Here is an 18,285-nt window from a genome sequence, read left to right as displayed (position 1 = left end):
TCATATTATTTTCTCCCTGGAGGAGAAAACCTATAACTAGGGTTGCCAGCTCCCGACGGGAGATTCGGGGGGGGGGGGAAGCCTGAGGAGGGCAGGGTTTGGGGAAGGGCTTCAATGCCACAGACTCCAATTGCCAAAGCAGCCATTTTCTCCAGGTGAACTGATCTCTATCAGTGAGGGCTTTTCCCGCCAAAAATGTACCCACTCCATGCCATCCCAACCTGCCACATACTTCAACCCTTAATCATCTTGGATGTCCTTGTCTTGACTCCCTCTAGCTATTTGAGATACAGTTACCATAACTGCATGCAGTATTCCAAATGAGGCTGCACAATAGATCTATACAGTGCCATTGCAATATCGGCTGTTTTCAATCTCTTCCCTAATCATTACCAGCATAGATTTCACCTTTTCCACTGCTGCTGCAAACTGAGTTGACATTTTCATTGAGCTATCCACAACCCCAAGATCTTTCCCTCTCAGTCTCTGCCAGTTCCAAACATAACAGCACATATTTAAAGTTAGGATCCCCCCCCCCAAAAAAATTACCTCACCTTACAGCTAAATATACTTTATTCAATGGTCCAACATTTACAAGAAATTTCCCATTGAGTTGTGATACCCTGATTACTCACATTTGATATACAATCATTTACAAACAAGTTAAATACCACCAGTTCTATACAGACCCTTCAAAAACCACAGAGCTTGCTTCCCTCCACTATGAAAATTCTCCATTTACTCGTACTGTTTGCTTCAAGTACTTGAAGGGCTGTCATATAGAGGAGGGTGCCTAGTTGTTTTCTGTTGCCCCAGAAGGTCGGACCAGAACCAACAGGTTGAAATTAAATCAAAAGAGTTTCCATCTAGACATTAGGAAGAATTTTCTAACAGTTAGAGCAGTTCCTCAGCAGAACAGGTTTCCTCGGGAGGTGGTAAGCTCTCATACTATATGACAGCCCTTCAAGTACTTGAAGATATAAAAAATATTTATATCTGGGGTTTTTTCCACCTGGTCAATGGGACTTCCTGTTCCTTAATCAGTTGCCAGTTCCAAAATTAGCCAGGAGTAGCCAAAAGCTTTATCACTACTACAACTACCATAAAATCTTTAAAGAACTGCTGCTACTACAGTATCACTTAATTATTGCTCTCTTTTATTGTTTTTAATCACATATTATTATTACTCTGTGCACTCCACTGGAATGGTTGAAAAGTGAGGGACTACAAGTTTGTACAGGAGCCCCTTGGCGCAGAGTGTTAAGCTGCAGTACTGCAGTCAAAAGCTCTGCTCACGACCTGAGTTCGATCCCGACGGATGTCGGTTTCAGGTAGCCGGCTCAAGGTTGACTCAGCCTTCCATCCTTCCGAGGTCGGTAGAGCAGTACCAGTAGCATTAAGAAATGAATGCCCTTAGTGGCTGTTGCTAGGCAACCACAACAATATTTCCAGTCTTACAGCCTTAGATTCTGTCAATAAAAGGCAGGAGGGGGGCAGGGCCCTTTCTAGAGTTGTTTTAGCCTTTGAGGAAGGATTCATTGGACTCATTGGGATCAGGCCCAACAGCAACCATAGGGCAAGTTTATACCACCTATCCCGTATGATTCATCCAGGTGTGGCTGCTTGCTACTGTTCAATAGGAGCCATCCCACAAGAGTCAGTACGGTGTAGTTGTTAGAGTTTCAGTCTAAGATTTGGGAGACCCAGGTTTGAATCCCTATTCTGCCATGGAAGCTGACTGGGTGACCTTGAGGAGCCAGTCATGCATACTCAAACTAACTTACCTCACAGGACTGTTGTGAGGATAAAACAGAGGAGAGGAGAATGATGGAAGGTGTTTTGGGTCACCATTGTGGAGAAAGGTATAAATTAAGTAAATAAACTAAGCTGAAGATGGGGGGCATGCAAAAGGTAGGCTGGTAGATGGGTGAAAAGGAGAGACTGCAGCAGGTTGCCAGAAGCAGGGAAAGAGGAAATAGTGTGTGGAAGGGAATACAGAGGAAAGTGTGATGTCCCCTGCAAGTCCATGCAGGTTCCTCACTGCACCACTGAGCCGTTAAGTAGAGGCTGTCAAGGGGAGGGAAGGAGGGAAAGCTGAAGACGGAGGCAGCTAAAGGTAGGGTGACTGGTAGGTGAGAAGGAGAGAAAGAAGCAGAAAAAAGGGAGAGGCTATGGGGATTTTCAGGGAAGAAACAGAGGAAATAGTGGAGAGAGAGGAAAATGAGATGTCCCCCACAAGTCCTTGTGGGTCCCCACTTGTTTTAAATATTCTTGAGAAATCACATGCAGGTAAACATTTTCTTCAGACACCAGCTTCCATTTACTAACAAGTTTTGTAAAACCACAAGGATGCCACACACTGGGATCTCTGGATCATCCACAACAGCCCAAATCCAGATGCTTGTAAACTGATAATTCCTACAGTGAATATACATGGGACTGGGCAATATCGTCAGCTAATGTTATTTCAAAGCTAGTTAACAAAGATGTCTTAACGCTAAGTATCGTGGATATAAATATAAGTAAAGGAGAACTACTACATAACAATATGCTTCATATATTAATGTGCATACCACATAGAGGTCAAAGTGGCCGATTTCTAATCACCATGTTAATAGGCACTGAATGTACAGTACAGTGTCACACTGCCAGCTAAATCAAACTTCCCTCTGCTCTTTCCCTGAACTATGTAAAAGATTTTTGAACAAATAGTGAAACTGTTTTGAAGACTACCTGAAGATAGAAACTTTTTTTCAGTGTACTCTTCTCTCCCACCCCTTGAACGTTTGTGTGTAGCAAGACCAGGAATGGTCTTGTTAACATGACTCTTCCCCTATGTAAACCACTGCATGAAGAATGTTGTAACTGACCCTGATATCTAGGAGGAAAATAAGCAGCTATATATGTATATACATACACACATACCAATATTTGATAGAAATAGTCAATTAAAATATTGTGTAAATTTAAAAGCAGGCTTATGTTGGGATGTGTAAAAAAAAGTGACAACGCTAAACGCATGGATTTTTGTGAATTTACACATCTTTTAAAGCATATAAATAAACCTGGATACAAGAAGATGTGCGGGGTGGGGGTGGGGGTGGTATAAGGTTAAAAAATATCATTTTTTTTACAGACAGTAAGAAAATGTGAAGTGGAAGTCACCAAAACCAGTATATAACAGAACAGCTAAAACACAATGAAGTGTGAGTGAATCTGTGAGGAACCTCAAGAAACTATGGCAGGTTCAAGCAAGTGATTTCTATCAGCCCTATGGATTTTTTTTACACAACTCTTTTTGAAACTCTTCTCAGTAACATATGGGGCTGAATTTTTTGGGGGGGAAATCACATCTAATGTCCTCTTATGCTCACAGAACTCATTTCATGTCTCTTCAAATCCTGACCTATGGAAGAGGTCATTTTTATGGCCTTAATGTTAACATTTGTCAATACACCTGGCATTTGATAAAGTTAAATATACCTATAAGAGAGGTTAAAAACAGTAGACAGAAAGCCTTGTCAGATGTTACTTTGCCAGTGAGAAATTTAATGTGATAACAGAGGGAATGAATCTCAGGTTTGTGCTTATCCTTGCCGTGATACGCATCTAACAATGTTTTTATCAGTCTGGTAAAGGTTTACTTGATCTCTAATCCCTCAAACAGGTCTCCTGAATTAAAATTAATAATAGATCATACCTATAAACATGGTACAGCTCTCAACGAATGTTACCTTAGCTCTAACAGCCATCCAGTTAAATGCAAGGCAAGGGAGCAGGATCATACTAGAATGCTCGGCCTGCGCCCTAACGACTATAGAGACATTTAACAACACCTTGGGACAGAGCACAAATCACATGAGTGAAACTTTTAAAAGTTAATTTTATTTCAGTTAAATATTCTACATGCAATGGCACCTATACAATATGATGTCCAACATGCAAACTTTGTAGGGGCCTGGGGAAATGTGATCCCAGTCACCCAATACAAGGATAATGGAACATCTACATAGTGTTATTATATGCCCCAGGGGGGCTTGTAGAAGCCAAGAATTAGACAGTTTGTTCCTGCTGATATCACATTGACTGTCTCAAGGATAGAACATTTTGCCCAGAGAACTAACTATGTTTTAGTAAGGAACAAAGCCTAAGAATGCTAGCATATTGAAAGAAACATAGAAAATGGAAGACTCAAAAATAAGTTGGAAGATCCAAATCTACTTGTAATTTTTAATATAAAACTTTACTCACCAACTTTTCTATAAACATTGTGTTCAGCCATTGAGATAACTCATAAAACTACAGTATTTATAACAGTTATCTTTGAAAGTTATTTGATGACATTAAAAATATTTAGGTCCATGATGGAAAAGTAAGGTACCTAACCAAGCAGATATTAATTCATACTATCAATTTAAGACATTATTAAAAGAGAATGTTACAAATTTACTGTCATGTCGAATGTTTAAGCAATAGTGCAAGAAATTTACAAAGCAAACTATGCGCAGTTTTAAAAAAGCAGCTCTGAAATATTTAAAATCATTTATCAAATAATGAAGTTATATCAGGAAAATAAGTCATAATACATAATTATACCTTATTATAACGATCATGAGGGACAGACTGCAACACGATAGGTTCCATTGTAGAAACATTAGCAAACTGCACCTCGGGAATGTACAGAGCACAAACCACATGAGCCCAACCTATAAAAAGTTAATTGAATTTTATTTTTAATGTTTTTTGAAACCGCAAATAGAATAATTTCAGATGTAACAAAGAGAAGCTTCCTCACAGTTTGCATGTATTTTCAGTTATTCAGTACAACACAAGTAACCATACATTCCTTATCACATGATAGCATGCAAAAACAGGTTACGATGATAAAACATTTTCAAAGAGCTACAATCCAAATCTATAAAGAACTTATACAAATAATGTTATTTTTTAATCTAATCCTTTAACCAGATCTTTTTTGCTGCGATCAATAGGCTTACAGATGTGTAACTGAGAACAGAATTTGAATTCGAGAATTAAACATATATGCTATTCTACTACTACAGCTTTCTTCTTACAAGTCACTCTGTAGGTAATAATAAATTTTTCTTCTGTTGTTGATTCGATCCGAGACATAATACAGTATCTTGTATCTTCCTATGTAATATCACAGAATGGTATTTCAGATCATGAAACAGTTTTTTGTTTTCACCCCTTGAAAGTAGTTTTTGACAGTATTTCACAGACAGGTACGATATACTTGGTCTGTTTTTTCCTTTCTATTTCCAGGGATTCTTGACCCAGAAAAGAGACTGCCTAATTTCAGGTTCTCTGTGGTTCCCAAGGGAGTCACCAATTTGTGTTTGCTGAAGAAAACAATTTAACCATGACTGCTACTGTTTCATTGCATAAATAGCTCAGCTTGAAAATTACTTTGCTATTCAAGCGCTAGCCATATTGTGTCCTAGATTGCTTTTTACAGAGAATTCCCAGGCAGTTTGATACACCAATTTCCCAATATGAAAAGCAGCAGAATACCAGGAACGTTCAAAGGAGAATTACAGCTTTCCACAAAAAATTAGGCCCTCATCCTGTCCACTCTAGACACTTCTAGGATTTCTTCAATGGCAAGTTTCATGTTTTCATACCTTTCTGCCTTCTGCATCTGGAATTATCTTCTGCCACCCTAGCTGATTCCCCCCTTCCTTTGCCATCCTCTACAGAGCCCAATATGTGATATTAGTAAACATAGTTCTAAATAGAATAATGTTCTGGAGCCTAACAATCTGAGATAATCTAAGCAGAATCTATTGCAATTTTTTTCTTGAAAGCATGTCTACAGCAATAACATTATAGCTGTAGCTACAATAAAGTTGGTAGAATTACCACCACCAATGTCTTTAAACATCATACATTACATGATGCATTATTATGAACAGCAAACACCATGCATAGTAGAAATGTGTCCTAAAGTATGTAGGGAAATGTGCCATGGAGCCTTGCAGTGGCAGAGATCTGCAGGCAGCGTTCTCAATATTATTTTTAAACGATCTCCATTTCATACTTCACGATATTTTGTGCTTTAGACTCCTATTGTATACATAACAACCACTGTGGCATAAAGTCTGAACTGGCCTCCTCCAATATGCAAATTCTTATTGCAAACACAAAAATACAGGAAAGTGACACTATACTATAAAGGCAAAAAAGATGGTACACAGGTCTTCTAGCCTTGCCATTATTAATTATTTACATTAACTTTGACCTATAACTCTAACAAATAGGCTCCCAAGGCATCCTACAATACACATAACAGCTAAAAATAGCACTAAAACAATTTAAAATCCACAGCACCAACAATAAACTTTCAAATATGAAAATGAAAGCTGAAATTAAAATAGCATAAAAACAATTTGGTAGTGACAAAAAGTAACTATAGAATGAATAAGAATTTAGCCTGGATCTAACTAACAGTCTACAAATCTTTAAAACACCAAAATATTTGGAGATAGTGTAAAAAAGCCTACTGGACTAAAGGAAAAATATCCAATTATTATAACACACAGCAATTCATGGAGTTATATATGGCTTGATATTTGAGGCCAGGGATTGACAAGTCACCCTAAGTGTCATCTTGACTTTTTACTCCTATTTTCATACCTAACAACTGATCTCTGCAAGTGACTCAGTACAACAATAATAAGTATCTATGATTCCACCTACCAATCAAACAGCATGGACATTTATCTTCCATCGTACAGAAAACAATGGTTTGCTCAACACAACCACAAGTCCATCCTTTTGCTAAAGTTACTGGGGAGGTGGGATGGGAAAGTTATTTAAAAAGTTACAAATGAGAATGGAAAGGGCAGAACTACTACAGCAAAAATGAACAGTGGAAAAAAGAGGGAGCACTGTCATTATAGCCAGCACCTATCTACTGAAGTCTGACATAGTGAGAGACCCTATCTGATGTCATGAGCAATGCTAGCAAAAATAAGCAATGTATCAGATTTTTTTCCTGAAATAGTAAAAACACTGAACATTTAAGAAACTTATAATAAACCATGTGAGGCTGTACAATGGCTCCACCAAGTTTTATACTATACTACAGTAGTACAATTAATACAGTTTTGTTTAAGAAATATCTGAATAATAAACAGAAGATTTTGTTTACATTTAATCAGCACTTTAATTTTTAATTTAATCACAATGTAACTCAATCTACCTTGCCTGCAGATCAGTTCTCTCCACCTGCTACACTGCAAAAATGTGCAGTCCCTTAGCGTTACCTATGGAATCATGATATGGAGTCAATTCTCATGTTGCTTCCTGGAAGCATGTTGGCCAGGAACACCTGGAGGTGACTCTTTAAACACTCCAGGTGACCTAATAAGTGCTTAATAACAAGTTTGTGTAATTGCTAAGTTATTTGCAATGGCGCTGATTCAATATTGAGACTCAATGAAAATAACAAGAGTTGATATTGGCCCTGTCCATCTTATTCCATTGGTTTCAATGAGACTTAGTAATGACTTGAGTTAGCTTTATTGGGGCCACCATAATCAGAAAACACAATTTTTACAGTACATACAAAATAAAAGAAGCAGTGCCAGTAGGTTTTAAAAACAAATGCACTCTAAGACCTCAGTGACCATTGCTAGGCACCCATGACAGTATTGCTAGTCTTCAAGCCTAGGTTTCTACCAGTAAAAAGGCAGGAGGAAGGGGCAGGGTCCTTTCCTTTCTGGCCTTTGAGGGAGGATTCTTTGGCCAGGCCTAGCAGCAATCACAGAAAACTTGCTGTCAACCCAAGTTCCATGACTCACCCAAGCCCCGCCGCTTACTACCCCAAGAAAGCCAGAGATGGTGTAGTGGTTACAGTTCAGACTAGGATTTGGGAGACCCCAGGTTTAAATCCCTACTCTCCCATGGAAGCTGATTGGGTGACCTTGGGTCAATCACATTCTCTCAGTCTAACCTACCTGAAAGGGGAAAATAAGATACTCCCACAAATACATGTGGGTCCCCCACTTGTAAGAGTATAAACAGATTCCTGGTTGATGTAGTTTTGGGAAAGGCTCTACCTGCTAAATATCTGTCTGTTAGACAGCTGTTAAAAGAACTGAAGCCCTGTTATTTAAAAAGTGGCAACCCTAGAAGGAGCTTAAGAGAAATGTAGCCAACCAAAATTCCACAACATAGTCTATTCATAAATTTTAAAAGTGAAGATTAAAATTATGTAATGTTTTTCATTACTTGCACTGTTTCTCTTCATTCCATTGTAATGCTTTACAATACTTTATTTAAATTAATATTTCTTTAAAATATCAATTTCTCAGCTCTTTTTGTTGAGTTTATGTCAAGCAGGTAAGTCTTATGAGAAAGTGTGACTTAAGGCTTGGATCCAGCCCAACGTTTCTGCAGCCAGATAACTTCTGCCCACAGAATGTGACTTTCTTGCCTCTTCCCCCTGAAGCCTCAAATGTCCCTAAGCAGTCTTTCAAGGGGCACTTTAGAAAGGTGAAAAGGCAAAAACGTTGCATTCCACGGGCAGAAATCCTTCTACCAACAGAAATGTTTGGTTAAATCCACATCATGGTTGACATGCAGTCAAAAAATGGAACATGAAACTGTTTTTCTTCAGCCCAAGTGGGATACATTACAGACAGAATGGTCTTTCAATAGAACTTAATGATTCCTCCCACCTCTTTCAGTTTGCGGTATATTTTTAATAGCCCAAGAAATGTTAGGGAATTCAAATCAGGTTTGCAAATACAGCGGCCTAGCACCTACAATAAAAAACAGATCAATCAGCCAACTAGAAGGTAGCAAATATGATTTAAGCCTCTGTTTTATGTACATACAGTAGAAGTTTTTAGCCTAAAGTTCACTTTTCTAGTCCCCAAAAGCCACACTGTTTATTTCAGTTCTCATTTCCCCAGGATCTCATAACCTTTTATAACAGACATTAGTCCTAATCCTAATGCACCCCCCATTCCTGCTAATAATAGTCTTTTAAGTGAGCTAATCGACAGGTTTTAACCCTATAGAACCCAACTTTGTAGATAAGAAATAAGCCATAATTTGTTAAAGCACTGTAATTTGGATGTTACAATCCATGTAGTTAGATAAGACTTGCCAAACCAGGAAGTCTTCAGTCTCAGTTCCACATGAAAAAAAGACAATTCTCAGAATAAACAAGGCTCATTCTCATAAGTGGAAAATATTGGGGCTGTTTCTTCTGCTACAGTATCTAGTGGCTTGGATTCTATACCTTGTTTATACTAGAACTTCCTTCATTGCATAGGCGGTCCTCTGCTGAAGAATGCATGTTTCTCAGGTACAAGGCATTTCCAATGGCACAACACCAGTATCTCTCAGTGAGCTGCAAAAGGGCTCAGCATGAGAGGAGCAGCCTTCACAGCAAAGGAACATCTCCACAACAGACAAAGGGAACTTGAAACAAAAACGAAGCACAGACCCAATCACTGAAAGTTTGGGGAAAGAACTAGTCAAAAAATCATGAGCAGCTCCTGCCATCCACCACTGCTGCCAAGCCCAGCATGGATCCCTGCGGCAGTGTCACCATTTCAATGAGTAAGAGCATTGTCTGCAAATGCACTGTTTTTTTTAAGTCAGGGGGAATTTAAACCTCCCATATATTTTTGTAAACTTTTCAGATTTTTCTGCAAACCAGGGAAATACCACAAGTTTGCAGACAAATCTGTATAGCGTCTGTGCTATCCCAATCTGCAGATTTAGGTATCCGCAGATGGGGGTCACATATCACCATTAGATATATAGATACTTGACAGAGAGCTCCAAACTGTGCTGAATCCAATGCTACCTTCTCACATGTATATTAATTTTTGCCACTTGAGAGGTAGAAATATAAAATGAAATTAGACAAAACTTTTTAGCAAAGAAAAGAAAGTGTAATATATGGACAGCAAGAGTCTCATATAGTCACAAAAGGCAGTATTAACCAGCATATTTGGATATCAATGTTATGAAGTTTAACTTGACAACACTGAACTCTAATAGTTTGATGTTAAACATGATAATTTGTTGCCAGAACTAAACACCACAAATCGTTGCCTCATAGAAACAACATATTCTTAAAAATGTGTCATACAGGAATTATCTAGCACTGGAGGTTGTCTTACATAACTTTATTAATCTTATGAGTAAAACCTAATCTTAACAAGCCTGTATCTCACTCCAAAAGGGGGAAAAAACATATTTCACAGGGGAACACTGAAAGTTTCTCACTGGAAAAATGGAAAAGGTCTCGGGGAGAGATAACAGTAGGGAAAGGTTTATGGGGTTTCCCCAAAAAATTTCCAGATCTTCGGATCTCTACAGGTAATATAGTGAGAAGGATGGAATCCAGATGTACAGAATCCAGATGTACAGTACTGGAGACCAGACCATCCTCCTGTGGAGACTGGTATGTAATGGCAAGCCCCAGAACTGTCGCCATTTTAGTAAGCTGCTTTGAGACAAGCCAAATGTGGGGGAGAGGGCATACGGATCCAAAAAAAATTAGATAAAGAGGAGTCCAAAGCTTTCTCAGACTCTTCAGAATACAACCATGCTTTACATGAAGTAGACTCTGACAAGGATTGTGGCAACGCCATTGGTGCATACTGCAGAACTGTGACCCCTTGCCAGTACTGGCACAGAAGACTGTGGTAGTGGGGATATGTCAGAGTGCAGAAGAACTTGGGGCTGAACCACCAGAAGAGGAAAGTGAGCTGGTGGTATTTAGAGAAGCAACGAAGTTTCCTCGGGAGATTTCAAGACTGTTGCAGATAGGGCAGATTTCAGTGCCCATTAAGCCTGACAAAAGAGGGTTACTGAGACTGCGAAACAGATAGCCCAGGTGGGACCCACAGCAGAAGGGATTTGTGAAGGGTACCAGGTTCATGCAGTATTAAGTGTCTGACCAAATTCCCAACAATACATGGGGTGGTCTTGAGTAATGGGTCAGAACCATAACCCCTAGGTAGGTCCACTTGAGAAGAATGTCTTATCCGAGAATCAGAATGGGCTTGGGATCTTTGGTCCTGAGAGTATCTGTGCCAGGAATCTGAACAACATATGGATCTTTAGGTTTGAGAACAAGACCCTCTAGATGTGGACCGGGATTCACAATGTGTTCTTATATTGCCCTGCAAGTCTTCCTGAAGGACTCATCTCACCAGAGCCAAAGATCAGGATAGAAAAATGAGGGTCTCCTTTCTGACCCTCAGAGATGGAAAGAAAAGGGATCAGCAAAACGTCTGGAACAATTTGTAGAGAAATCTGCACCAGGAGAGCTCCTGGTTCCCATGGCTGCATGATGATTAGCAATATTTCCAGCAAGAACATAGGCACAATAGTGCCAATATCAGAACCACAGCAGACAGTTTTGAGACAGTTGGCTGTGGTCAATGGTTGTTCTTCTGAGAGGCCTTGACTGGTGACCAAGATCAGTCCCATTTCTTTGCCCATTTGGATTATACCTTATTTTGTACCTTTTTCTTTTGATTCAACTGTCTTTTTACAACTTCTGAGTAAGAGAAACACAACCCTGAAACCAGTGTAGTGCAGTAGAGTGGTTTGACTACACCTGGGAGACCCCCAGGTCTGAATCCCCACTCCACTATGGCAGCTTGCTAGGTGGCCTTGAACCAGTCTCACACACTCAGGCTAACCTACCTCACAGCGCTCTTGCAACAGAGGAAAATGATGTAAGCCAATTTGGGTTTCCACTGGGGAGAAAGCTGGGGTATAAATGAAGCATTTTTTAAAAAAAACTTACTGGGAATCAGAAGGACAAAGGTTGGGCATCTGTACAGCTGAAAAGTGAGACATCTCTTCCAAAACCATGAGCGCTTTCTCTCAAAGCACCAACCAGAGATGCATAGCTCGGTTGCAGCAAACCTGCTTCGCAAACCTTAGGCAGTACTCACAGGATTTTACCTTGTGTCGCACTCTCAAGCACAGGAAACAACAGCCATGCATATGCGTTAAAAAAAGCTTGCCTCCATACTGATGGCAACCGTATGGAGCCACAGGTACCACAGCACCTCTGAAACTATTCACAATATTTCTAACTGTATATATTATGAAAACTATCCTTAAGCAATTAACAGCAATAATTTTTTAAGGTGAGGATAAGAACTAGCTCTGCACAAGAAATTTTCCAAAGAGGTCCCCAACCACTGTTACCACTGCAGTAGACAAAGGAGGAAGCCTGACTCCTTCTCTTAGGGCATGCACAGACGGAAGCTGCACTTTTCATTACTTAATGATACCTCTTGAAGATTCTGAATTGTTGCTCTGCGCAGGTTTAAAGCCCCATCAGTATGCCTTTTAACCTCACGGCAATCAAATGGAATGGTTGGGGCTGAAGAATGTCCTGGTGAAGAATTCTGTGTGTGTGTCACAGCTGCTCAGAGAGCCACTAGGCCAGAGAACCAAGAGTGCCTTCACCATCTGGGGGCAACCAGGATCATGTCTACTCTTTGAACAGGTAAAAAACACCAGCACCTTTCAGCTCAATCAAGGAAACCCTGTACGGCTCTTGGTATACCACTTAAATCCTTCTGCAATTAATGGCACATAAAGGTCAGATGCAGCCTCACCCATTAGGGAATGCCTCAGCTTTTTCCTTTGAAGAACTGATGGCCCTGAGAAGCTAGTTCTACCTTGCAACGAATAGGTAAAAAAAACTCCACTGTCTTAAGTTTTAGGACTCTACTTCTAGAAAAACTCATGTGACTATGTCGAAGACTTTGCATGGCAAGAGCTGTGGTCCCTAGAGCCTCTTCTGGGAGAATCAAACTAGGCTGAGAGCAAAAGGCAAGCGTGTGTGAGGTTCACCAATTAACATTTGCTGTCACCAATCATGTAAAGTTGAACTAAGTAATCAACCCACATGATAAGGCTGCTAACCTATGTATATTTAAATGGGAATAAATCCTACTGAGTACAAGCAAACAGGAATAAGATTGAATTTGCAACCCCCATCAATACAGTTACCAGCCAATGCTTACATTCACAACAAGGTAAGCAGATCATCCTACCAAGCAGTGAAGTCTTTTTAAGTCAATTATTTTTACCTGTTCAAACGCATTGACAAGAAGTGCAGCAAAATTAATAAGGCACTGCAGGACACAAGCTTACTAAGCAGTTAAAGTTACTATTTGGTAAATAAACACCTGTATTCTTCCAAAGCCAGCCACAAATCATCCCTATTTTGCAGAAGATTAGCCCATAGTCCAGTACATTATCTACAACCATGTTGCTATATTGTGATGGCTCTGCCAATTCCTGGAAGGCAGGCTACAGATAGTGGTATTGGGCGACTTCTGTGTTGCCTGTTATCCATGGGTTTATGGGGTTCCACAAAGTTCTATATTTCCCCCATGCCATTTCACACCTACATTAAAGTGCTGGGAAAGATCATCCAGAGATTAAGTAGTTGTGAATTTCCTGCATTGTGCAGGGGGTTGGACTAGATTACCCTGGTGGTCCCTTCCAACTCTATGATTTTATGAAGTGTTTCCAACATACTAATGATATCCAGGTCACTCTTCTTTCCATATGATTTCCAGGCATATGGTGGAAATGTTAAACCCCATGCCATGATCCTGTGAAGGACTGGATCCAGATAAGACACACGTTCTGTGGATCAGAGTAATGCTGATCCAGGAATAGGTGTTCTACTCTGAATGGAGTAGTACTTTCCTGATCAAGCAGGTTTGTAGATGGGGGATATTCCTGGACTCTAGTCTATCCTTCAATAAGCAGGTAATGGGGGTAACCAAGAGTAGTTTTTACAAATTTAAGTTGGTGTACCAATGTAGAGAAAGTTGACCTGGCCACTTGAACACATTGCACTGACAACATCTAGGTTAGATTACTGTAACGTGGGGCTAGATTACATGTAGCTGCCTCGCAACTGCCTTTCCATTTGTTTATCAAGATCAGTAACTGTTCAGTCAGACAGTACGCACCTCTCCAAGGTCTCAAGGCAAGTTTTTCACATCACCCACTACTTGATCCTTTTAACTCAAAATGCTGAGGGCTAAATCTGAGACCTTCAGAATGCAAAGCACATGCTCTTCCAATAGGCCACAGCCCCACCCCTTATAATATATTTTATAACTGGTACAAAATGCAGCAAATAGACAGTTAGTGGGAAGTCATCACAATGAACAGATTACCTCTCTATATTATGCCAATTACACTCAATTCCAATTTGATTCTGAGCCTAATTCAAAATGCTGGTTTTGACCTTTATAGAGTTCTAAACAGCTTGAGCCTGAAGTACTTCAAGGAATTCCTCCACCAGTATGAATCACACTTCCAAGATAATCAAATCAAATTTCAATACCTTTATTGGCATACCATCAAGCAGTCGATCAAATAAAACCAACCCTCTAAACATTATTTAGCCTCCGCCTTCTCAACAATTTCATTAAAAAATTTAGCCACAGATTCAATAGTCTCAGCACTTCCAAGATAATCTGAGGGGAAGGAGGCTAACTGGAGGAACACATTCTTTTAGACATAAGGCTAGCAGGAACCCACAAAAGGGCTTTCTTGTCAGCCACCCTCAGATTGTGGAATTTGTCCCCAAAGTGGTATATTTATCTCCTTCCTTCCAGAAAAATGCGAAGAACTATATTTTCTGGAAGGCCTTCAGTATTGGCTGAGCTATGTTCTGATCTAATGCTTTAATCTGACTTGGTTTACACTTTAGTTTGGCTATGATTTAATCATTCGTTGCTGTTTTAACGTTATCATTTTACTGTAAGCCACCTTATATGTTTTTAATGACAAAGCAGGATACAAACCTTCAAAAATAAATTATAAAAAAATATCAGACATGTATATTCAAGTACATGAACCAGGCTATTTTTATATACTGAGTAGATCTTTTAGCATTTCCAGAAATACCAGTAGATTTATATAAAATGGGTTTAGCTGGTATTTCCCCCCACCAGAAAATAATTGTTCTCACAGTTATACTGCCAGCCCTGTCATACTTCTCAAGCTCCTCCTACATGCTGCATGAACAGTGTACCACCAACTACCTACTAGTTATTTCTGCAGCCCATTAACAATATCATAGTCTGACTCAAAGAATCAATCCTACATGTTGGGAAATATAGTACCAACTACTATGAGTTATGGATATCTCCCAGCGTTAGGGTTAAGATAACACAGCCTATGTTAAACCACACTTTTGAAAGTTGGGAAATTTACATCTGTTTATATAAAAATCCAGCAGTGGTCAGAAACAGTTTAGTACCCTACTTTTGCACACACCATAACCTTAAGGAAACAGAGAGAAAGCAGCTGACTCAAAAAAAAAAAAAAAAGCTAGCATGTGACATTCCTCACAAGTTTAGGAGATTCCCCACTCTAACCCTTTAAAAATGATGACAAAACTATTGTATTGTTCGTTGGCTTTCAACCAAGCAGTTGCCTTCCAGAAATCCTGTTCTAAAGCTGACAAAGAATGCTGTTGCACAGCATTCCTGATCACCATCCAGTTGGAACAGATTTCAGCCCAAGAACAGCCTTTAAATACGCTGAAATAAAAGGCTTTGTTGTGTACATTATAGGCTCCCAAACAAAACTGAAACCAAGGAACATTAGCATAAAACACCCAATATTTACAGTGTTGTAAACAATTTAAAAGCCTTTGTACGTCTGTCTTATCAATTCAGAAAGTCAAGTTTCAACTGGAAGTGGAACACCCAAGAAATCTGCTAGTGGTACATAACTAAATAAATGGTATTGCTAGCTTCCGTGTATCCTCCCAGCTATATTCATGTAAAACAGAAAAGGAGATCAGAGATATGCAAGTTGAAGGGAGCAGTACTGCAGGTGAAGCATCAAATCACTTGCTAATGCGGGGAAAGCCATTTGCACAAATCTAGCAAACTATTAAGGAAGGCAAAAGAAACTGAAATTAGTGAAGGAATTATGCAATAGAATGAAGGGGGGGAGGGGGGAATGCCCTGCATCTTAATTACAAGATTTTTCTGGGAGCGTACAAGTTGGTGCCAAGGGAAGATCAACTGCATAATTCCACAATGCTACTGAGGTAACTTATTGAAAGAGAGCAGAGCAGCAACATGGTTATATCAGTAGCCTCTGCCATGTCACAATGTACACAGAATACAACAAAAGCCACCAAGGTACAACCTTATATGCAGCTCACACTTGTCTCCATCTACCAATCCACAAGCCTCCTTTTATCTTTGTTTAGTGTTTCCTTAACTCTTCTGTCCATATTGTTCCATACAATTTAATGTTTTATAATACAATATTTTGTGCTTACTTTTACATTCTATTTTAAATATAGTATAAATTCCCTGGATAGAATGCAAAACTAAAATATTAAGCAACTTGCATTTTTACTTGTTCAACACCAAATTAACTGCATGTCATAACCACAGCTTGAAAAATGTGATAGCAATGAAATGATTTTTATAATGTCTTAAACAGTGGAAAACAACTTCTGCTAGGGCAAGAGAAAACATGATTTTTCTTGGCAAAACTCACCTCTAATAAATACCATGCAAACCCTACCATTAAGCTGAGAGCCATTTTCATGTTAAGCAGGCATTATCAAGAAGCAAATTCTGAAAATAGTTGTAAAGGCTTTAATATATCTACATCTCCTCTAGCTCAGAGATACAATGATAACAGTTTTGAATGATAGAAATATGATGTTTGACCGTTCACAGATACATTGATTTTGAAGTTTGTACCCTGCTAAACATGTAGCTTCAGGGAAGCCAACCCTTGTGCAATACACAACAATGAAAACAACGCTTAAACAGCGTTAATTTAAAATACAGAATAATATATACCACAAAGCAGCAGGGAACAACAAAAAAAATAAATATCCAGCAGATTTCAGAAACATTAGAGCATATTACTGCTCATTAATCAACAAAACACCATCCCATAAAAACCTGCAGATGAAGAAAGGCTTTTACCATCTTTCAGAAAGTAAACACCAAGCTAGCCTAGCAGGAGTTGCACACTGTTGGTTCTTGATGTCATCAATCTGGCCTCTGGGAACGCTAAGCAGAACCCATCCCAACCCCAAAATCCTCAGTGGACAGGGTGAGTTGCCATTTTCTACGAAATGGGACCAAGCCCATGCAGAGCTTTAAAGAGTTTCAACCTACACTCTGAACTGTACTTTAAAACAAACCGGAAGAAAATACAGCTCAGTTAGTGCAGGTGATACAAGTGCTCCTAACATCACTAGCAAGTGGGAGACTTCTTTCCAAACAGTCGTCAAAGAGAGCCTATGCACAGCGTTACAGTAATCCATCCTATATCACAGTAGCTAGTTTAGCTTTTCTAGGAGTGGTTACAAGTGGCAAAAAAAACCTCCACTGGTAAAAATGTGCTTCTGGTCCCAATTGCCCCCCAAGGAGCAGCAGGTCTAGAAGCATTCCCAATTACGTACTTCATCCTTCAGGGGAGTGCAACCCCCTACAGAAGAGAGAATTCAGCAGCTTCCTGGTCAGACCTTCCACTATCTCCACTGTGTCTGGCCATTATTTACTAACCCTCATGCAGCTTCATGCTACCACTTTAACTGTTATTGCTGAAAAAAAGGAACATAAAGCTAAGTATGATCAACATTCCAATTACACAGAATCGTAGAGTTGGAAGGGGCCATACAGGCCATCCAGTCCAACCCTCTGCTTAATGCAGGATCAGCCTTAGAGCATCCCTGACAAGTGTTTGTCCAGCCTCTGCTTAAAGACTGCCAGTATACATCTCCTCAAAACGTCCAAACAGCTCCCAGAAGCTTCATGCTGATGTCAGAAAGTACAGAGGATGATAGAACTCTGTATCACCCCAAAGAATAAGTCCCACAAGGCAGGGCAGCTGCTCCCTCCCCCTCGCACCAACTTCCAGGATTCATCCAAGAGGTAGGATCAGAACCACCGCAAAACAGTACCAGCAGCTCTATCATCATACAACTCAGAATGACGCCATGTTCAACAGTGTACAAAGCAACCGAAAGCTCCAGACAGTCAACAGGATCACACACACAAACAACTGACCCAGATCATCTAATTGGGCGATTAAGGTGGTTTTAGTCCCAAAATTAAATGGAAGGATAGACTAATATGGATTGAGGTAATGCATCATCCAGACGTCTCTGGAATGGTCACAACATCTGTTTGATCACCTCACTGAAGAATGATTACATGTTCCTCTCCCTACAGTAGTCCTTTCCGACCCTGGGTA

At 39.7% G+C, this 18,285-nt stretch overlaps 1 protein-coding gene across 1 annotated transcript in view; it reads right to left on the bottom strand.

The window, feature by feature from the left end:
- MLLT10 (MLLT10 histone lysine methyltransferase DOT1L cofactor) overlaps positions 1-18,285 on the bottom strand; it is a 131,048-nt gene that overhangs the window by 82,744 nt on the left and 30,019 nt on the right. Inside the window, exon 5 of the mRNA XM_056857577.1 lies at positions 4,597-4,706. Within this exon, the coding sequence (XP_056713555.1) occupies positions 4,597-4,706 (110 nt within the window). The remainder of the gene's footprint in view (positions 1-4,596; positions 4,707-18,285) is intronic.

Source organism: Euleptes europaea, chromosome 11 (genome assembly GCF_029931775.1).
Source record: "Euleptes europaea isolate rEulEur1 chromosome 11, rEulEur1.hap1, whole genome shotgun sequence".
In the NCBI taxonomy this organism is placed as follows: Eukaryota; Metazoa; Chordata; class Lepidosauria; order Squamata; family Sphaerodactylidae; genus Euleptes; species Euleptes europaea.
Note: the sequence above shows the minus strand (reverse complement) of the source record. Positions and strands in the feature narration are given on the sequence as shown.